Source organism: Myodes glareolus, chromosome 9 (genome assembly GCF_982192425.1).
Source record: "Myodes glareolus chromosome 9, mMyoGla1.1, whole genome shotgun sequence".
Classification (NCBI taxonomy): Eukaryota; Metazoa; Chordata; class Mammalia; order Rodentia; family Cricetidae; genus Myodes; species Myodes glareolus.
In genome coordinates, this window is record NC_142034.1 from 72902590 (window position 1) to 72924924 (window position 22335).

Sequence of the window (22335 nt, forward strand, 5' to 3'; positions counted from 1 at the left end):
GGACAGGCTCCTCACGCTTCCCGACAACGCGCATGGGCGAGTCCGGACCCACCCGAGGGGCAACCGCCGCGCCTTCCGGTTCCGATGACAGCGGCGCCGGAAGCCGGCTGGGTTGCAGGACTAGGTGACAGCCTGCGGGCTCCGGGTCCCGGGGTGCGGGGCGCCCCGACCAAAGCCCGGAGCAGTCGTCGGCCGCACAGTCCGAGGGCTGGTGGAGTCGCCTAGACTCAGACGTCTCCTAGTGCACCTGACAGGCTCAGAGGTAACCAGCCGCGGACTGTGGAGTCCTGGCAGGGCACCGCAGGAGGGTCTCTGGAAGGCTGAGTAAGAGTTGACAGTCTCCTGCACCATAATGCGGGTGAAGTCCGGGTCGTGGCAGCCCCCTAGGATAAACTCTGGACTTTCTCATCCGTTTAGTTTTAGGTGAAGGAATTACTATTTGAAACTTTCTAATATTAATAGGGGCACGATTTGTTTGAGGGTAGATGTAGTCTGGAAAGATGACACTTGTGTCGAGACCTAAATAAGAAGCCAGCTATGGGAAAATGTAAAGAGTGTTCCAGCAGAGGGTGGCGGTAGAAATTTCCTGGATGGACCGTGAACAGAAAGGCAGGGGGTGGGAGAGTAGGCAAGTGAGGGCGAGAGTGATGAGAATGAGGAGTTAGTTTGTTTTGTTGTTGTCTTTTGAGGCAGGGTCTGGTTTAGCCCAGGATGGTCTGGAGCTCCCTCCCTCCCTCCCTCCTTCTTCCTCCTTCCTTTCATCTTTCCTTCCTGACAGGGCTTACTCTTTAGCTTTGGAGCCTGTCCTGAAACTAGCTCTTGTAGACTAGACTGGCCTCTAACTCACAGAGATCTTCCTGCCTCTGCCTTCCGAATTAAAGGATTAAAGGCTTGCACTACCACCACCTGGCAGCTTGGAGCTTCTTAAGTAGACCAGGCTGGCCATGAACTCAAAGATGCACCTACTTCTGCCTCCCAAGTGATGGAGGGATTAAAGTTATGCATCACCACACCCACCCTCAGATTGATTGATTATTAATTTATTTGTTAATATTTAATAATTTAGTATTATTTCTTTGTTTGTTTATTTTGTTTTCTGAGACAGGGTTTTTCTGTAGCTTTGGAGCCTGTCCTGGAACTAGCTCTTGTAGACCAGGCTGACTTCGAACTCAGAGATCCACCTGCCTCTGCCTCCCAAGTGCTGGGATTAAAGGCGTGCGCCACCACTGCCTGGCTATTTATTTACTTATTTATTTTGGGACAGTGTTTCTCCACATAGCCTTAGCTGTTCTGGAATTCACTCTGTAGATCAGGCTGGCTGGAACTCACCGAGATCTTCGTCTGCCTCCGCCTCCTGAGTGCTGGAATTAGAGGTATGAGCTACCACACCCAACAGATTTTTAATTTTTTAAAAAACTTTTATGGGCATGGGTATGGTTTTGCCTGCATGTGTGTCTGTGTACCATGTGAATGCAGTGTCGGTAGAGAGCTTCGAAAGGGCCCCTGGAACTGGAGTTACGAGGAGGTTGTTGGCTGCCACGTGGGTGCTGGGAAAGGAACCTGTATCCTCTGCAAGAGCAACAAGTGCTCCTAGACACTGCGCATCTCTAACCCCTGAAGCAGGATTTTAAAACATTTTCTTCATTTCTTTCTGCCCATTGGGAGCTTTCATTTCAGGCCGTCTTAACCAAAGGCTAAGGAATGGAGGTGCTGTTTGATCAGCTAGGGCTTATTCAGTCCTGTGGTGGGTGGCCCAGGCCTAGGAGGGGATGAAAACTAGTCTCCAGGCTTCGCGTGACTGGTAGTCCAGCGGGGGGACACGTGAAGCAGCAGTTAGAGGGATGATTCAGGTCTGTGATGCAGAAAAGGAAGCTATACGAGGGAGCTGGCTCAGTGAGCAGAAGCCTGAATGGATCCCTAGAATGTGCAGTGTAAAAAGGTGGGTGTGGCCAGGTGGTAGCACATGCCTTTAATACAGCAGGTGCTGCGAGCACTTTACCAGCAGGGCTCATCTTCTCAGCCCCCGTCCTCAGCTCTTTAATTCTTTTATTCATTCATTCATTCATTCCCATGTGGTTCCAAGGATCATATTCAGGTCACCAGACAAGCTCTTTCCCCACTGAGACATCTGCCTGGCCCATCCTCAGTCTTTCTCGTAGTTTCCTTCATGGCTTCCCTCCGATGGGGGTCCTAGTAACAGTTGGTATCTGACAGGGCCAGATTTGACCCTCATGAGATCCTGTCCTTGAGTTGTGTTCATCTTTGATAAATGTGGCTCTGGTGTCCAGACACCTTCCCCAGCTAGTGGTTTGCCTTCGCCTCAGTTTCCTTCATGTTTGTTGTCATAACTGATGGCCCCTGTGAGCTCATCCCAGCCGTATACACACACCCCCACTTCCTTTCCTGCCAGGCCAGCGACCTGCTTTGCTGGTCCTGTTGTGTAAAGTACTTAAGGAGAGGGCCTCGGCCCAGAGCCAGATTCCAGGCTTCCTCTGTTCCCGCTCCTCCACTTCCCAGCGGTGTGGCCTTGGGATGTTTATTTTTATCTTTCCCTGTCTCATTTGCTCAGCTGCGAAGTGGGTCTAATAACCGTACCTACCTCATCGTGATGTGAGACTGGAGGGATGAGTTAATGGGTGAAGTCACTGGAGCAGAGCCTAGAGCATAATGAGCCTCTGGGGAATGTTTGTTACCAAAATAATTATATCATTTTAAATGGGAGTCCCTGTTACATTTCACCTATAATATTTTATAACTGTTGAGTTTGGTTTTGGAGCTGTGACATCTCTGGACACTGTGGTTACAAGTTCTAGTATGTATGGTAATGTCAGCCAAGGCCCAGCACTTTCTTGTCATTTGTCCCCATCTGGGAGGGAGATAGTGACTTTAAAGTGAGGTTGAGATGGTAAAGCCGAGATGGGATTAGGAGAGTGCAGGAAGTGGGAAGATCCTAGGGTCACCATGGACACTGACTTCTTGTGATGCCATTCTTCCGAAGAGTGGGTAGCTGGCTATATTGACCCCTTTAGAGGGACACATAACTCAGTCCTCTTATTTCTAGTCCTCTGTGTGGGTGCAGATCTACTCTGTTGCCAGCATTCTGAGGATTAGCTGAGTATTTCATGTCACAGGTTACTTAAAAAGGAGGGGACAGTGGCGAACAACTTTAATCCCAGCACCTGGGACACAGAGGCAAGCAGATCTCTGAATTTCAAGACAGCCAGGGCTACTCAGAGAAACTCTGTCTTGAGAAAAAAAGGAGGCAGTGGAGCAGAGTGTAGAGGGTTAGGAGGAGCCCACGGTAAGGAGGAGGTGGAGTACAGTGTGGGACTGGCTCAGTGTTGTTTGCTATACAAACTTGAGGACCTGAGTTTGAATCGCCAGAACCCATGTAAAGCCGGGCATGGTAAAGGATAACTAATAAGCCCAGCATTCCATTTCTTTTTCTTTTTTTGTTTTTGTTCTTTTTTTGTTTTTGTTTGTTTGTTTTGTTTTTTCGAGACAGAGTTTCTCTGTGTATTCTTGGCTGTCCTGGAACTCACCCTGTAGACCAGGCTGTCCCAGGCTGGCCTCAAACTCACAGATCCATCTGCCTCTGCCTCCCAAGTGCTAGGATCAAAGGTGTGCACCACCACTGCCTGACCCAGCATTCCATTCCTACAGTGAGATGGGAGGCAGAACTATCACTGAAGGCTTTCAAGCCAGCTAGACTGGACTACGCAGTGGTGAACAACAGAGAAGGTAGAAGGGGAGTACTGACACCCAAGGTCCTCTGACCTTCAGTACCCACACTGTACCATAAACATATGTGCCTGTACTCAGAAACATGGATACATGCAATACACATCATACATAAATACCTCTCTCTCTCTGTCTCTCTCTGTCTCTGTCTCTCTCTCTCTCTCTCTCTCTCTCTCTCTCTCTATTTTTCTCTCTCTCCATGCATAATTGAACAAGAAAGCGTCTGGTGTGGCAGGGAGGCGGGCCCTCAGTATTCACCACTCAGTGTTCAGAACTGAGGGTACAGAGTGAGAGCGAGCGGAGGGAGCCAGGTAGGGGAGCCAGGACCAGCTGCCTGTGACAACTGGGAAGTTGGTCTGGAGGACTCAACCAGGGAGAAGCCAGAAGCAACCAGCTTACCTTCCTTTTTGGCCAGAGACTTAGCAAGCAAGTGTAGCATCTCTCTGCTTGTCCCAAGCCCAAACAATCGTGTTCCAGGGCCTGGAGCTGTGAGAGCAAGGGTTCTAGTTGTCCAGATACAAGGAGCCATCAGTAGGCAACCAACAGGGAAGGCCCCTCCAGCCTGCACAGTTGGCAGTTATTCCTGAAGCTGCACTTGGAATTAACAGCCATTCAAGGACTGCCTTCATGGCTTATCTCCCTACAATACGTGAAAAACCAGTTCCACTAACTGGAAGAGGTGGCCACAGTGAATATATGAGTTACATGCAACATGAGCCTGGGTTATTCCGCCACATGGCCTGCTAGGTCCAGTCTTCTGATTAAGAAAGGAAGTGAGAGTTGTCAAAGGTTCAGTCTCTGAAGCGTTTGCCCTTTAGGACTTGAATTTGGCACCCAGAAATAATGCCAGTTGTTAGGGCTGGAGAGATGGCTCAGCAGTTAAGAGCTGCATTTCTAGAAGGCTCAGGTTTGATTTCCCAGCATCCACAAGGTGGCTCATAACTACCTGTAAGGAGATCTAGTGCCCTCTTCTTGTTTCTGCAGGCACTGCACATACATGGTACACATATGTGTGTGTTTCTGTTGGCTTAGTGGCTGCACATGAATCTACTGATATTTTAACTATCATCTGTGCCCTTACAGCCCAGCAGTCAGCACCCCACACCCCTCAGACGGAGGCTTGGGGGAATTTCCGTTCTTGCAGGTACCGGCTCAGCCACTAAATGTAGGTTCTAACTAAGTCTGTATAGTTCTATTTACCAATAAAGACTTTGGAGTCAGATATTGGGGTAAAAACCTGCTAGATCAGAGAAGCCAGAAGCAACCAGCTGACCTTCCTTTTTTTGGCCAGAGACTTAGCAAGCAAATGTAGCATCTCTCCACTCCTCCCAAACCAAAAGAAGACCTCAGATCTCTAAGTCCCTTCCTACTCTTTCTATGGGTCTCTCTACCCATATTCCTAGCTTCTCCGTCCTCTCTGTGGCTAATTCCAGTAAAGTAGTCACTGGCTCAGTCTCCTGATCCAAGGTTAATTTTATAAACATAGTCTTGCAGTTTCACAGTGCAATCAAATATCCTGCAACACATATGTATGTACATGAAGCAAAACACCCATACACATAAAATGATAAAGTAATTTGCCTGGCAGTGGTAGCATACACTTTTAGTCCCAGTACTCAAGAGGCAGAGGCAGGAGGCTCTCTGAGTTTGTGGCCAGTTTGGTCTATAAAGCAAGTACCAGGACAGCCAGGGCTATATAGAGAAACCCTGCCTCTTGGGGGGAAAATGTCATTTAAAGAAATGCTGGGTATGGTGGTTCATGCTTGTAATCTCAGCACTAGGGAGCTGGAGACCAGTGGGTCCCTGGGGCTCACTGACTAGCCTGTCTGACCCAATTGGTGAGCTCCAGACCAGCAAGAGACCCAGTCTAAGCCAGGCGGTGGTGACGCACGCCTTTAATCCCAGCACTCGGGAGACAGAGGCAGGCAAATCCTTGTGAGTTCGAGGCCAGCCTGGTCTACAAGAGCTGGTTCCAGGACAGGCACCAAAAACAACAGAGAAACCCTGTCTCAAAAAATAAAAAAAAAAAGAGACCCAGTCTAAAAAGTAAACAGCATTCTTGCAGATGACACTTAAGGTTGCTCTGTACATTAAAAAGTGTTGGCTGGAAAGGTGGCTCAGTAGTCACAAGCTCTTGCTGCTCTTTCAGAAGTCCAGTTTGGTTTCCAGCACCCACATGGAGCAGTTCTCCAGCCCCAAGAGATCTGAAGTCCACTTCTAACCTACTCTGACACCCACATGCACAAACATAAGTAATGATCTTTTAAAGAGCTTTTTAAAAAGCTGAGCAGTGGTGGCACACACCTTTAGTCCCAGCACTTGGGAGGCAGAGGCAGGTAGAATCTGGGTGAGTTTGAGGCCAGCCGGGTCTACAAATCGAGGAGTTCCAGAAACCCTGTCTTGAAAAACAAACAAAAAAAGGTGTATATTGTGTGTGAGGTGGGCAGGACAAAAATAACAGGGTAAAAAGTTCAAGACAGTAATTTTCTTTGTTTTTGTTTTTTGAGACAGGGTTTCTCTGTGTAACAGCCCTGTAACTTGCTTTGTAGACCAGGCTAGCCTCGAACTCCAGCCTTCATTGTCCTCAGTGAGGATGGCTCAGAAGTACTTTGTTTAGCAGGGCACTGATATTTTACTCAGGAGTGGTGAGGGACCTGAAGAAATGCTGCAGGGGGATCACCCCCACACACACATTGGCCTGACCCAGTTCACTTCATTAGGCAGAGGCCACCATGGAGCAGTGCGCGTGCGTGGAGAGGGAGCTCGACAAAGTCCTGCACAAGTTCCTGACCTACGGGCAACACTGCGAGCAGAGCCTGGAGGAACTGCTGCACTGTGTGGGCCAGCTGAGGGCTGAGTTGGCCAGTGCAGGTGGGTAACAATCCCAGTCATGTAGCTCGTGGCTACGGACTGGGTGGTAGAGTCTTGGACATGCATCTCTAGGCTTTCTTGAAGGTGGCAAAGGAAGCCTCAGCTTGTTCAGAAAATTACTTTGACCTTTTTTTTTTTTTTTTTCAAGACAGGGTTTCTCTGGACATTTTCTTTTCAACTAACTTTTTTTTTGTTTTTTTTTTGTTTTTTGTTTTTTTTTCAAGATAGGGTTTCTCTGTGTTGCTTTGTAACTAATTTTACTTTTATTCACTTTGGAGGTAATGATGTCCCCATGTTTTATTTCTATTGTAGCATTTATCACAGAAGTACCTTATACCTTCTGTGAATGATTAATATCATTATCCTACTGTGTGCACATATGGTATCCTGTACCCGTTAGTGGACGGACACTGGTTGTTCTACCTCTTGACTATCTTGAAGAATGCTAGGAAGAGAGTTTACACACACAGCTCTGTGTGGACACATTTCAGTTTCTCCTGGAAGTGGAATTGCTGTCTCCATGGTAATTCTGAACTTAACTTGACGGTTCACAGGAAAGCCTGTGTACATCCAATACACAAAATAAGAGAGCACACAGGAGCCAAGTCAGCATTCACAGCAACATAGAATTTTACAGCTGAGAAGATGACGTCACCAGGGTCCTGGCTTATGGGCTCGAGAGATGGCTCAGCGAGTACATGGCACCTGCTACCAAGCCCGATGACCTGAGTTTAATCCCTGGGACCCACTTGGTGCAAGGAGAGAACTCACTCATGAAAGCTGTCTTCTGACTTCCAGGGTACATCATAGCACACATGCGTGTCATGGCTCCTCACCCCCCACCTACATGCAATTAACTAAATAGATTTTGTTTGTTTGAGACAGTTCTCTCTATATTGCGCTGGCTGTCCTAGAACTCACAGAGATCCACCTGCCTTAGCCTCCCAAGTGCTGTGATTAAAGGTTATGCCATGCCCAGCATTTTTGGGGTTGGTTGTAGTAGCTGTTGTAGTCCTTGATGTCCTGGAACTTGCTTTGTAGACCAGGCTGACCTCAAACTCACAGAGATCTGTCTGCCTCTGTCTCCTGAGTGCTGGGTTTAAAACAAAAAAAAAAGATATATGCCATTACTACCTGGCTAAAATCTTAAAAAACTTATAAACAAGCATACTGTCTTGTTCCACTTGGCCACTTCTAAGTCTCACATTAGAAAATGGCTTAGCACTCTTGAATCAGAGGCAGGAGGATCTCTGTGAGTTAGAGGCCAGCTTGGTCTATATATAGTAAGTTCCAGGATAGCCAGAGGTACATAGTGAGGTCCAAAAAAAAAGAAGTAGCTGACCACAGACTGGAAGTAGGTGTTTACTTCTGACACAGCCACCACACTGGCTTGGAGGAGGAAGCAGAAGGTCTGCTGCAGAAGCAGGTACCTAGGATCTGCCTCCTGACCCAGTCTGCTGTCTCCACAGCTCTCCAGGGGACCCCTCTCTCAGCTACCCTCTCCCTTGTAATGTCCCAGTGCTGTCGAAAAATCAAAGACACAGTCCAGAAACTAGCTTCAGACCATAAGGACATTCATAGCAGCGTCTCCCGAGTGGGCAAAGCCATTGACAGGGTGAGTGTGTGGGTGGCCCAGGGTCTAGGGGTGGGAACACTCCAGAGTAATGTGTGCTGGCTTGGCAGGAGCACAGGCCTGAGTCACAGATCCATCTCTCCTCTGTCAGAACTTTGACTCTGAGATCTGCGGTGTAGTCTCAGATGCTGTGTGGGACTCACGTGAAAAGCAGCAGCAGATCCTGCAGATGGCCATTGTGGAGCACCTGTACCAGCAGGGCATGCTCAGTGTAGCTGAGGAGCTGTGCCAGCCAATTTCATCATCTGCTAGTTTTCTTCTCACCCGATATTCTTGACTATTTTTGTTTTGTTGAGAAATGCATGGAACTCACTATGTAGGCCACAAACTCACTATGCTGGCCTCAACTCAAAGAGATCTTCCTGCCTCTCAACGTGCTGATACCACACCTTGTCTCTTATGTTTCTGAGCTAAGGTCTGGCTGTATAGCCAAGGCTGACCTCCAACTGGTCATCCTCCCTTCTTCTCTCAAGGGCTGGGATTGCTTGCAACTGTGCACTGCTCTCCCATAGGCCTAGCCACTGACATTCTTTATATTTATTTTAGAAAGGACCTTGGTCTTGGTCTCCCTACCACAAAATAGGAGGTAAATCTAAGTGTATCTGATAAAACCAAAGTTACTGATTTCTAGTTAGACTTGGTTGCCTGCCAGGGCATGGAGCCAAGGTGCTTTTTTTATTTAGGGGATTAAGCAAAATGGCAAATAGCACAAGTTAGGCGTTAAACACACAGGGAACAGAAGACTCTGCCTTAATGTAATTAAGCAGATTAAAAGTAATTTCTCACTATGCCATTCAGTGCCAGGCCTGGGAACTTCCTGCAGTGGAGGGAAAGGGTCCTTTACTGTGACTGACCAATGATGACGCTTAGCCTCAGCAAGCTGGGCACTGACAGGGGCTCATGCTATAGGCAGACAAGTCCTCTGGCAAACATTACCTTTTCCCAGGCAACCTTTAGCTGATAAAGTTTTTTTTATGGACAGAATTTTGGGGACACTACTTTCCATCTCCCCTAGGAATCAACATTGAATGTGGACCTGGACTTCAAGCAGCCCTTCTTGGAGTTGAATCGGATCTTGGAAGCTCTACATGAGCAAGACCTGGGACCTGCACTGGAGTAAGGGTGCCCACAGTGGGGCTTGCCTGTGGTCATCTCACCTAGATATGCCTATCTTTTATTTATTTTTATTTTATGAGCATTGGTTGGTATTTCGTCTGTTTGAAGGTGTCAGGTCCTCTGGAACTGGAGCTGCCATGTGGGTGCTTGGGATTGAACCCGGGTCCCCTGGAAGAACAGTCAGTGCTCTTAACTGTTTGAGCCATCTCTCTGGCCCTGATAATGCCTGCCTTTGGGATTCACATTGTCCTTTAGGGTCCTCTGTAGCCACCACCCCCTGCACCGTGTTCTCTCTCCCCAGATGGGCTGTCTCCCATCGGCAGCGCCTGCTGGAGCTCAACAGCTCCCTGGAGTTCAAGCTGCACCGGTTGCACTTTATCCGTCTCCTGGCTGGTGGTCCCGAGAAGCAGCTGGAGGCCCTCAGCTATGCCCGGCACTTCCAGCCCTTTGCTCAGCTGCACCAGAGAGGTAAGTGCCCAAGGTGCTGGGAGATAGGGGTTAGACTCCAGCCAATGTCTGGACATGTCAGATAACCTGTCCTTGTACCCACAAACAGTTCTGTTTACCAGAAAGATGGCTCCCCACAATTCAGAAACTTTTGACCTTCTTTTGCCTCTAAAGTGAGGTTCAAACCAGAGGCAAAGCTGAGGCAGGAAGACCACCTCAGTCTCAGAATTTAGGCTAGCATGGCAACAGTAAGACCCTGACTCAAGATTTAAAGACCAGCCAGATGGTGGTGACACACCCCTTTAGTCCCAGCACTTGGGAGGCAGAGCCAGGCAGATCTCTGTGAGTTCGAGGCCAGCCTGGTCTACATAGCAAGTTTCAAGACAGCCAGGGCTACACAGAGAAACCCTGTCTTGGGAGGTGGGGGAAGAAAATAAATAAAAATAAATAAAATAAAACCAAAAGCAGCAATTTTATTTTTTGTGGTACTGGGGATAGAACCAGACTTCTCAGTATTTCATTACTGCTGACATCTGTTTTACTACTGAGCCACCTCCCACATAAACAGCAGTTTTAGCTCCTCTTGTCTCCTGAAAGCTGCAAACCTGGATTTGCTGTTAAAAGGGAGAGGTCAGGCATAGTGGTGCATGCCTTTAATCCAGAACAGGGGCTGCAGAGAGATCTACATAGAGACTGTCTCAAAAGAAGCAGGGGAGGACGAGAGTGGGTGAGTGGCGACAGTCTCTGCCAAGCAGAGGCTTGCTTGTGATGCAGTCAGAAAGCTGGAGACAGCCTCACCATCCTACCTGCCTCCAGGTTGGCAGCAGCATGAAGATGCTACCTCCTCTGCACATTAGAGGGCTTTGCAGCCCTGTGGCTCCTTGGGCTGTGACCCAGAGTCTCTGCCCTTCCTGAACTGCCGTCCTATTCTCTGTAGAGATCCAGGTGATGATGGGCAGCCTGGTGTACCTGCGGCTGGGCTTGGAGAAGTCACCCTACTGCCATCTCTTAGACAACAGCCACTGGGCGGAGATCTGTGAGACCTTTACTCGGGATGCATGTTCCCTGCTGGGGCTTTCCGTGGAGTCCCCTCTCAGTGTCAGGTATGGCCCAGCCTCCTGCACACAGGAAGGGCATGGAGAACAACTGTGCTGACCCTGCCATGTGCTTCCACAAACCTAAGCTGGCTTGCATGCTCCCTTTAGATGGACACTGCTTGTCTTTATAGTTAGAGAAGAGCCCACCGTTCCTGCACGTTAGGTACCCTTGGGAAACTACACCACCCCCTCACAACCTCACCAAAACACCACCTCCCTACATGGAGACCGGGGTGCTAAGTAACATGCTTAACATGCTGCTTAACCTCGGCACTGCAGAGGTCACTGCTCACTCCACAGCAGGCCCAAGTTAAAAGTCCTGTTACCCCAGTTAACAGATAAGAAGATGGAGTTTTGCCATGAGCTAACTTGCAGGGTTTCACAGGAACAAAGAACACCTAGAATGTCCCCAGAAACATTGTACCTTAGTGGACAATTGTCATACTGTAGACAACAGGCTGCACTCACTTATGCTGTTGCTGTGGAACCGTCACCACTGCCCCTAGAGATCTGTTGGGGAGGGCTGTACTGTACTGACAAACTGAGGTTCCTGCCAGTGGGCACCCTGCTACCCTGTCACCTTGAGATTGAACTCATTTATAGATGTCTTACTATGTACCATCTTTAACAGAGTTCGTTAAACTACAGGCCCTTTCCTGAGCACTGCCCCATTAAGAGCTTTCCGCTGTCTTGAGCAAGCACTTCATCTGCCAGCTGTTTTCTATACTGGAGCCTTTCTAATTTTGGGGTATATTAAAGCAAATACAGAGTTGAACATACTACGCTATGTAAGTGGCGCTTTAGAAGTCTGGGAGCAGAAGAGATGGCTTAGGGATTAAGAACACTTGCTGCGGACCTGAGTTTGATTCCCAGTACCCACAAGAGGGCTCACAGCTCTCATTACCTATAGTTCCAGGGGATTTGACCACTCTTCTGGCCTGAGCATGCATGTGGTCCACATACATACATGTAAGCACACACTTACACACATAAATTAAAATTAAATAATTCAAGAACCAATCTGACTTCACACTACTGGAGACTTTTGTCTCTGGTCCTATCTGGGACAGTGTGCTGGTCCTTTGCTGGTTCCTGTGATCCCACTGCTTCAGCCCCTGCTCTCTCTCCTCAGTTTCGCTTCTGGCTGCGTGGCGCTGCCAGTGCTGATGAACATCAAAGCTGTGATCGAACAGAGGCAGTGCACTGGTGTGTGGAGTCACAAGGATGAGCTGCCGGTAAGGCCAGGCTGGGGAGGTACCCCAGAGGCAGGTGCTGGGGTGCACAGCTCAGACAGGAATGGCACTCAACCTTTTGCTGGCCTCCTCAGATTGAGATCGAGCTGGGCATGAAGTGCTGGTATCACTCCGTGTTTGCATGCCCTATCCTACGACAGCAGACCTCAGATTCCAACCCTCCCATCAAACTTATCTGTGGCCATGTCATCTCCCGAGATGCACTCAACAAGCTCATCAATGGAGGAAAGTAAGTTCTCCCTGCCTGGCTCCACCCTAGCCTGGCTTTTCTGGCCTGCCCTGCGATGTTCTTCCCTTGTCTTTCCTTGCAGGCTGAAGTGTCCCTACTGTCCCATGGAACAGAATCCAGCAGATGGGAAACGTATCATATTCTGATGACAAGGAACTTTTGCTGCAAGGTGCTTCCACCCATGGGCGTTGGTTTGCCTTGAGGGGACTGACTTCAGTGGATGGTGACCAGCACTACCAAGAGGCCTAGCAGGCAGAGGCCAAGGCCTGAACCAGCCTACAATTCCTTGGCTGTGAGAGGGACTGGGTGCTGTGTTCCTGCTGTCTTTCTGTTTACACTTGCCTCTGACTGCGCAGCCAAGGCTTTGGTTATCAAAACCCTTTTTCTACTCCTAGCATCAAACCAGGGGTGACCAGCTATGGCTTACCTTCTACTGCGCAGCCAACTGTATGTATGCATTTTTCACTGTAAATAGCCTACTAGAACTGAATGCTGTTTTATAACTTTGAACAAATATATTCACAGCCCTTCTCCTTATTGCTGAAAAATGACTGCTTGCTACATAAGGTATTGGGCATCATCAAGTGGCAGCACTACCATCTAGCACTTCTGGTAGGGGAAAACCTAGACGACAGACCTGGGCAGGGTGCTTTACCATATACCTGTGTAAGACCTTACGAGAAAGTTGTGTAAGGGGACTCAGGAAGAAGGCTTGTAGTCCCAACCAACTTGGAACCTCTGAGCCCAAATTCACCTGATTATTCCATGGCATTTAAACTAGGTTGCTTTGTCTTAATCCTGTGTGGGCTTTTTATAGGCAGGAACTTTAAGTTAAAATGCTTCAAAGTTTTATCAGAGAACTCGGGGTTTTTTAACTTATGTATGGGTGTTCTGCCTGCATGTATGTCTGTGCACCATGTGTCTAGTGCCCTTAAGAGGCCAGACGAGAACTTCAGTTTTCTGGGACTGGAATTATAGACAGGTGTGAACCACCATGTGGGTGTTGGGAACTGAACTCAAGGCCTCTGGAAGAGCAGCCAGTGCTCTCAAATGCTGAGCCATCTCTCCAGGCCACCAGGACCTAGGGTTGTGTAGTTAGCTTCATTTCCTATTTAAAATTTACCATGTGGGAGGGCAAACTAATTCTCTCCACTATGTAAGGCTGCTGGAAGCATCCCTGCCACGGGAACCACAGGCTTGTGTGAGGTGGAGCCTGGGCCCTGCTGCCTCATCTGTAAGGCTGCACCTGTCCTGGAGGGGGACTGGGGACAGCTCTGAGCACTTGCAAGGTACACTCTTGGGGCTCTCCACTGAAAGTCGCTCCTGTTACTCCTACCAACTTCTTGGCTCCATCAGCAGCTGGAGCTTAAGAAACACCCACACACTCGCCACGTTTCCGCCTCAGCATTTACTTCAGCCCCACTCTTGGAGCTGTCTTCATCTGAGCTCAACAGGAGATGGCACTGATGGAGATGCTGGCTCTACCTCCAAGAACAGCTGCTGGAGCTGCCTGGGAAGAATTCACACGTCAGGAAATCGGGGAGATGCTGTTAAGAGTGGGCAGCCGCCTGCAGCCAGCCCGGCAGCTCCTGGAATAGGCTGCAGCATGAGGCTGTCACAGAGGCGCTGGCAGGGCCTGCACCTCCTCCAGGCACTTGTCATAGATCTCCTGGTAGTCCTCATGGGGCTTCACCATGATCACACAGGTGGGGCGCTTGGAGCCTGTTGCTGCACCCAAGTCCTATATAAGAGGAGAAAAACTGTTAGGAACAGGGGCCACAAATGACCCATCAGCCGAATCTGACCCACAGCCATGTCCTATTAGCACACATTTCATTTAAGAATATTTCAGATCAGTTGCCGTCATTTAAACTCAAACTAAGCTTTCAAGCCATGGTCCCCCAAGCCTATACTGAATATTCCCACATGACCTAGGAGGGTATCTCTGTAGGCAGGGCAGTGCCTCTGTTCTGTAAGTCCCTGCTACCCTTCCATCCCTCTGTTCCAGACATGGTCCTAGCCATGCATGCACTAGGATAGCTATAGGTCCCTCAAACTGCTCTGATCACAAACCTACTTAACAGTACAATCATGGGTGCCACATCTTAAAGACTTTACAAGGCACATTCAAATGCAGTCTGTTTCCATTCTCAGCATACTGAAGATTCCCTGCTTACAGGAAGGAAATCTGCCAGCCATGTTCCATGCACTTTAGTCTTAGTATGGTAGGATTGCTTGAGCAGCAGAGACGGGCCAGCCTGGGTGACATAAGGAGGAAACAAGCCACCCAGACCTGTGAATTCTAACACTGGAGTTACTTCCTCATATAGCCTGCCTAGGACTAAGTTGGGGGTGGGGCAAAGTAGGTGTAAGCTCACCGTCTTAGAGGGGATATAGACATAGGGCAAGTTCTGGTCCTCGCACATAACTGGAAGATGGCAATATACCTCAATCGGCAACGTGTCTCCTGCCAAAACCATGATTCTGCAACGAGAGAAACCACCATCATTTCTCCTTTGCTTCCTCCTTCCCTTTCTGTTGTACAGTTGTAAGCAATACCTACAGCTGGGCTGTGAGCACAGAAATGAATAAGATGCCCTGCCTCCAACTTCAGAACGGGGTGTAAAGTCGTGTTTGGCAAATCCATTTCCTCTGGGGGACATGATCTCTACTTGACAGCAGATAAATGCCACCAAATGTGACAGCAGTACAGTGCTGGGAAAGATTAGGTATGGGATGAATGCCAAGAAACAGGAACTCAACTCTTAAGAGTCAGTAATGTTCCAATTAGGAGATGACTCTTGAATAGAGATCCGAGCGCCACGAGGAGGCTCCCAGAATGGTAGGGGCAGGGACAGAGTAAGGCCAATGGCATCAGAGTGGTACTGAAAGGCTGGATGCCAAGAACAAGGGTTGTCGTTTGCACAATACAATATATACTAGGAGGGGCCAGAGAACAAAGCTGCAGAAATTGGCAGTGGCCATACCAAAAGGTTGAACAACAAACAGGGTTTGCCAGTCCACAATTAAGGCTGTGGTCTATCAGTGTACAGACCCAGAACTCCTAAATCTCCACCCAAAGGAAGAGTGTTCTCTAAGGTGGGTGGCATATGAAGAAGAGCCTCTGGTGCAGAACTCTGCGTCCATACTCCATTCCCTCTGGCATAGGGCTGGTCCTCACTGCCCTCTCCTTGGCTGCCCTGACCCATAATCACGGTACCAGGTGCCACCTGGAGGCAGCAGGCCCATTTACCCAGCAAACACACAACCACCTGCCAGCAAGAGAGCTAAGCAGAGCGTGTCCTGAGCACTTTCCATGTCATGTCAGGATGCCCCAGTGGTAAAGGCTTGGCACCCACCCGCTGCCAGCTCTGACCACCTGAGTTCAATCCCTGGAACCCAAATGGTGGAAGGAGAAAATCAATTCTCACAAGTTGTCCTCTGACATCCATATATGCACCAGAGTGCACATGTATGCACACATATTCACACACGCGCACATACACACACGTACACGTAATAAAGAAACCATTTGAAATACTGAAAAGCTGGAGAAATGGTGTAGGGGTTAAGAGCACTGGCTGCTCTCCCAGAGACCCTGAGTGCAATTCCCTGCACCCACATGGTGGCTCACAACTAAAGGATCTGGTGCCCTCTTCTGGCCTGCAGGTGAACATGCAGCGCACCCATACATAAAATAAAAACAAAAAAAAATGTTTTCACACAAACCTGGTTTCCCTCCACTGTCTGCAGTCACAGAATACACCCTAAATTGGCATCTAGAAGGTACAGACTTGTCACTTGAGACTGTGCTCTCAAATCCAACCTTCACTCTCACCCCATCACCTGGCTTGGGCGACACTGGCTTCCTAAGTCTGACTTGCCTCTCCGAATTCTTTCCTCAGTATCACATTTCAGCTTTCACTTCGATCTTAGAACAAAAAAAACAAATCTACTATGGCTTAAAAAGTCCCATGATGACTAGAGAAACGCCTCAGCTATAAAGACCACTGGCTGCTCTTCTGGAGAGCCCAGGTTCGATTCCCAGCACTCACATGGTGATACATTACCACCTGTAACTCCAATCCAAAGGGATCTGCCGCTTGCCTTCCTCTGGTCTCCAAGGACGCCAGTGCCACACAAACATATACATTTAGGCAAAACATTCACACACAAAATAAGTCAAAAAGAAAAATTTAAAGGCCCTCATGAGGCGCTTAACTACTAATCTCTGCCCTGCCTGAGAGCCTGCTCTCAGGATCCCAACCCCCAAACTAACATCCATTCATTCTCTCCTTTTTTAGACGGGGTCTTAATACACAGTCCTGGCTGACCTGGAACTCAGAACCGCCTGCCTCTTCAAGTGCTAGGATTAAAGGACTGCGCCACCACTCACGGCTATCATTCTATCTTTTTGCTTTGTTTTTAGGGGCATTTTCATAGCCCATGCTGGCCTACGACTTACTATGTAGCCGAAGCTAGCCTTTATCCTCCTCTGGCCTGCTTTGGAAAATGTCTCCCCATACCATGTTGCCTGATCCCCAGTGGGCTGGGTTTGTTTTCTTCCCTGTCATTCACTGGGGACTGTCCGCATTGAAGACAGTTGACAGCCTTGACTGATCGGAGTCAACTTCACCTTTACTGAGCACCGAGGTTAAGCAGAATTCCATCTTAATCAACTGAAAACGCAACCGCAATGGAAGAGTAATTGTCCAGCACGCACATGCTCTAGGTTCAACGCCCAGCGCTGCAACAAGTTAACACACAAAACTTTTTAAACCAGCGAAAGACTGGCTCTTACCCTTTCTCGCCCTTGTTGACAAATTTCTGAACCTCCTTCACTCCGCGCCGAATCTGTTTCTGCTTCACGGCTGCAAAGAGAAGCGTGAGCCGCGACTTCGTCCAGCCCGAACCCACCCGTCCCACTCGTCCGGACCGCGTTCGCCACACACCCGGCCACCTCACCCTTTTTGTTTGTTTGTTTTTCGAGACAGGGTTTCTCTGTGTAGCCCTGGCTGTCCTGGAACTCGCTCTGTAGACCAGGCTGACCTCGAACTCACAGAGATCTGCCTGCCTCCCGAGCGCTGGGATTAAAAGCGAGCGCCACCACCGCCCGGCCCCCACCTCACCCTTCTTGATGCATTTGTAGAGCTTGCGCGTCAGGCGGCGGGAAGCCAGCGGCTGCGCGATGGGGTTCAGGTTGACCAGCAGCTCTTCATACGTGCGCTCCTCGCTGCCGCCCTCCGCCTGCGCCTCAGAATCCTCGGGGACGGCCTTTATTTTGGTCATCTTAGCAGCCGCGGCAACCCAATCGGCCGTACAGACGAACCACGCGGCCGCCGCCTCCGAGATCACTTCCGGGTCACGAAGTTGCCCTACCCCGTGACCAATTGGGAAACGAGGTACTTTACACCAACCAATCGCTAAATAGACCTGCGGGGGCGGTGTCTTGGCCATAGGGGCGGGGTCACAAGACAACCTAGGTGCTGGGTTTGGATTTCTCCCCCGGGAACCTGGGGAAGTGGAGTTTAGGGGTGGAGTGCCTGGTGGCAAGGGGCGGGGCCAGGGCAGAGAGGTGGGGCCCAAAGGGAAAGAGGCGGGTCCCATTAGAAGGGAAGGGGGCGGGACTAGGGGCATTACTAGTGTGGCTCCTGATGGGACTGCCTAGCTAAATCCTGGATCAGCTGAAGATTTTTTTCATGTTTTCTTTCTCACTTCTTGGATCCTGTTACTCAAACTATGAGTCGCACGCCTTTGATCCTATCCCTGGGGAGGCAGAGGCAGGTAGATCTCTCTAAGTTCTAGGTCAGCCTGGTCTTACATGGTGAGTTCAAGGCTAGCCAGGACAATACAGTGAGACCCTACTAGGGCAACTTGGTAAGGTCCTGCCTCAAAAATAAGACAAAAGTTGTGATATCGGGGCTGGAGAGATGGCTCAGAGCTTAAGAGCACTCACTGCTCTTCCAGTAGGACCCAGGTTCAATTCCCAGCACCCAGATGGCAGCTCACAACTGTCTGAAAATCCAGTTCCAGGACACCTTCAAACCTTCACACCAATGAACATAAAATAAAGTTAAATAAACCACAAAAAATATTTTTTAAAAAAGTTGTGCTATCGATTCATTTGTCCAGGCATCTGATTGTAATAATTCTGCTACAAACTGTTTTAAACAGTCTTGCCTGAGGCTGCACCTTCAGGAGCCATGGCAATCAGTCGAAGTGATTATATCTTTTTCTCAAGGCATATGGAAAGTGTCAACTGAGCTAGCAGACCTAAAAGTAGTCCAGTTGGCTGTTAGACTGATCGTCCTTTTGCAGCAAGAAGAGTCCAACAGCTGCTAATGAGAAAGTCAAACTGCCCTGTGCCCAGGATGTTTGTTTCTTTAGAAGAAAATGAACACCAGGAGTGTTTATGAATATAAATAACTTAGTATTAACTACTAGTGGTGATTTTTTCTTTTCTTTGTTTTTTTTCTTTTATTTTTTTAATATTTATTTACTTATTATATATACACTATTCTTTCTGTGTGTATGCCTGCAGGCCAGAAGAGGGCACCAGACCTCATTACAGATGGTTGTGAGCCACCATGTGGTTGCCGGGAATTCAACTCAGAATTTTTGGAAGAGCAGGCAATGCTCTTAACCACTGAGCCATCTCTCCAGCCCCCTGATTTTTTTCTTTGTGTGATTTTTTTGTTTGTTTGTTTGTTTTCTTTTTTGTTTGTTTGTTTGTTTGTTTGAGACAGGGTTTCTCTAGCTTTGGGACCTGTCCTGAAACTAGTTCTTGTAGATCAGCCTGGTCTCAAACTCACAGATATCTGCATGCCTCTGCCTCCCAAGTGCTGGAATTAAAGGCATGTGCCACCACAGCCCATCTTTGTTTTGTCTTTTGAGCCAAGGTCTCAGTAAGTAGCCCTGGCCTGGCCATCCTGAAACTCACTGTGTAGATTATAATGTAGATTATAACTCACATAGATCCACCTCCCTCTTCTTCCTGAGTATTGGGATGAAAAGTATACACTGGTGTAGGAGGTTCTTCTGTCTTTGTGTTGCTTTCATTGGTTAATGAATAAAGAAACTGCCTTGGCCCGATAGGGCAAAACTTAGGTAGGCGGACTTAGGTAGGCGGAGAAGACAGAATTGAATTCTGGGAGGAAGAAAGCAGAGTGGAAGGAATGCTATGGAGATGCCAGAGACAGACATGCTGAATCTTTCCTGGTAAGCCGCTGCCACATGGCAATATACAGATTAATCAAAATGGGTTAAACTGAGATGTAAGAGTTAGCCAATAAGAAGTTAGAGCTAATGGGCCAAGCAGTGTTATAATTAATACAGTTTCTGTGTGATTATTTCGGGGCTAAGCTAGCCGGGCAACCGAGAAGAACGAGGGGGCCCTCTCCCCTACAACAGTACACCATTATTATTATTACTATTATTTGAGACAAGGTTTCTCTGTAACTGTTCTGGCTATCCTGGAACTCACTTTGTAGGTCAGACTGGCCTCAAACTTGCAGAGATCTGCCTGCCTCTGCCTCCAGAGTGCTGGGATTAAAGGTATGAATCACCAAGCCTGGCTACCATTATGACTTTTATTGGCCTTTTAAATTTATTTATTTATTTTTGTTTTTGTTTGTTATTTGTTTTTGAGACAGGGCTTCTTTGTGTAGCCTTGGCTGTCCTGGAACTCACTCTGTAGTCCAGACTGGTCTCAAACTCAGAGATCCTCCTGCTTCTTCTTCCTGAGTGCTGGGATTAAAGGGGTACACTGTACACCACCACTTCCAGGCTCTTTTTTTTTTCTTTTTGGTTTTTTGAGAGAGGGTTTCTCTGTAGCATTGGAACTTGCTCTGTAGACCAGGCTGGCCTCGAACTCACAGAAATTTGCCTTCCTCTGCCTCCCAAATGCTGGGATTAAAGGTGTGTGCCACCACATGCATTTTTTAATAAATTTTTGACATAATGGTAGCAGTGTTTAGCCCTTATCCAGTGTTTAACAGAAAGCTGGTTCTCTTCTGTCTCACTGGGTATTAAGACAAAGAGGGAAACAAGCCGCCCTCAGTAGCTTTACCCATAGTTCTCAGCTATGTAGGAGACTAAGGTGAAGAAGTGGCATGAATCCTGGAATTTGGGGACACCTGGCCAACATAGTAAGACTCTGTTTTTTTTTTTTTTTTAAAAAGTAGCCAGGGAGTGGTGTCCTACAACTTTAATCCCAGAACTCAGGAGGCCAAAGCAGGCAGATCTTTGTGAGTTCAATGCTAGCATGGTCTACAGAGCGAGTTCCAGGACAGCCAGGGCTACACAAAGAAGCCCTGTCTCGAAAAACTAAAACAAACTAACAAAAAATGGACTGATGAGTTGGCTCAGCAGATAAATGCACTTGCTTCCAAGCCTGACAACTTGAGTTTGGTCCCTGGGACCCACATAGTAGAAGTAAAAACTGACCTTGCTGTCCTCTGACCTATGTGTGCTATGGATGTGCACATATATGCATGTATGCGCCCGCGCATACACACACACACAATAAGTAATAAATAAAGCAAAAAAAAATGGAGCCTAGAGAGATGGCTCAGCGCTTAAGAACACTTATTGCTCTTATAGAGGACCCAGGTTCAGTTCCCAGTACCAACATGGTGGCTCACAAACGTCCATGACTTCAGTTTTAGGGAATCCAAAAACTTCTAACCTACAAGGGCCCCATGCATGCATGTACTACACAGACATGCATTCAGGCAACACACTTACACACATAAAATAAATCATCAAAATGATTGTTAAACAGCTGGGTGATGGTGGAGCAGGCCTTTAATCCTGCATTTGGGAGGGAGAGGCAGGTGAATCTCTGTGAATTCAAGGTCAGCTTGGTCTACAAGGCAAGTTCCAGGACAGCTGGAACTGTTTCAAAGAGAACCCCCATCTCAAAATCGTTAAATATTAAAAACAAACCTGAAAATCAAAAAGATAATGCTGGAAGGTAACATGTGCTGGGTGCAAAGCCCAGTTAATGAGAAGCTGGGAGCAACCCTCACCATCAGGAAAGAGTGACCTTGAGGGACTAACTCTGGCCTATAGGAAAGTGAGTTTGAAGGAGACTCCTTAGTGCCAGGAGTTCAAATTCAGACCAGCATTTAGATCTGAGCCTTGTGAGGAGCAGCAGAGCACCCCTCCATGCCATCCCTGATTTAAGACTTGAGACCTGTGAGATAATCGGGTATGATTTCTGTGGGGGCCAGCCATGAAAGCTAAGTCTGGGCAGGTCATCCAAAGGAAGTTCTTTACTTCCAACCATTATCACCTGGGACTCTGGCCATCGATCAATTTGAATAGAGTCTGGAGTCTCAATAGTTTACCCTGAGACAATGCCTGACAGGCCCAGATTACCTGACCCCCCACCCAAGAGCAGACCATTCAAAGGAAATGCCTGGCATTACAAGCACTGTAGCTAGAAACACCTGCCAGCACGACACCAGGACACCCCTAGACAAATGTCAGCCAATCAGAGGGTCCTGAACCTCAGAGATTCCTCACCCCCACCTTTACTACTATAAAAACCCAATTCTAATAGAGCTCGGGGCTCTCTGGATATTCCAATACGTTGGACATGCGAAGAGGCCAAGTTTGCAAACTTGATTAAAATAAAGGCTCTTTGCTTTTACATATGGAAATCGGTCTCCTTTGCTGGCTTTTGTGGGGACCCACGGATTTGGGCATAACAATATCTAGCCACTAAGTGGCCACTTGAGGGAGTAACAATAGGAACTGAATACACCAGACTGTTGAATACATTCTCTTAATTGCAAAGGAAACAGAACCAGGTGGGTCATCTAGTAAAGAATGTAATAATCCCTAATCCCTCCTTTTTCAGATTGTAGGGAGGACTAAGTAGGTATTCAGTAAGTGATTAATAAATGTTGGAGAAAGCTGGGCGGTGGTGGCTCACGCCTTTAA

At 48.1% G+C, this 22335-nt stretch overlaps 2 protein-coding genes across 3 annotated transcripts; one reads left to right on the forward strand and one right to left on the reverse strand.

The window, feature by feature from the left end:
* Positions 1–12924, forward strand: Rmnd5b (required for meiotic nuclear division 5 homolog B). 2 transcript variants are annotated; one of them, XM_087910671.1, is made up of 10 exons: positions 1–262; positions 6462–6612; positions 8082–8227; positions 8337–8475; positions 9259–9361; positions 9663–9829; positions 10746–10911; positions 12038–12140; positions 12233–12387; positions 12470–12924. In XM_087910671.1, exons 2-10 carry the CDS (start codon positions 6474–6476, stop codon positions 12531–12533), a joined length of 1182 nt encoding a protein of 393 aa, XP_087766797.1. In that variant the 5' UTR covers positions 1–262; positions 6462–6473; the 3' UTR covers positions 12534–12924. The 2 variants fall into 2 exon arrangements, with proteins under 2 accessions (XP_087766797.1, XP_087766798.1); XM_087910672.1 differs by lacking the exon at positions 1–262 and adding an exon at positions 296–423.
* Positions 12925–13780: 856 nt separating this feature from the next.
* Positions 13781–17759, reverse strand: Nhp2 (NHP2 ribonucleoprotein). Its single transcript, XM_048437612.3, has 4 exons — positions 17517–17759; positions 17189–17258; positions 14766–14871; positions 13781–14128 (listed from the first exon to the last, which is right to left on the reverse strand). The coding sequence occupies exons 1-4, from the start codon at positions 17674–17676 to the stop codon at positions 14003–14005; spliced, it is 462 nt and encodes a 153-aa protein (XP_048293569.1). The 5' UTR covers positions 17677–17759; the 3' UTR covers positions 13781–14002.
* Between the last annotated feature and the right edge of the window lie 4576 nt (positions 17760–22335).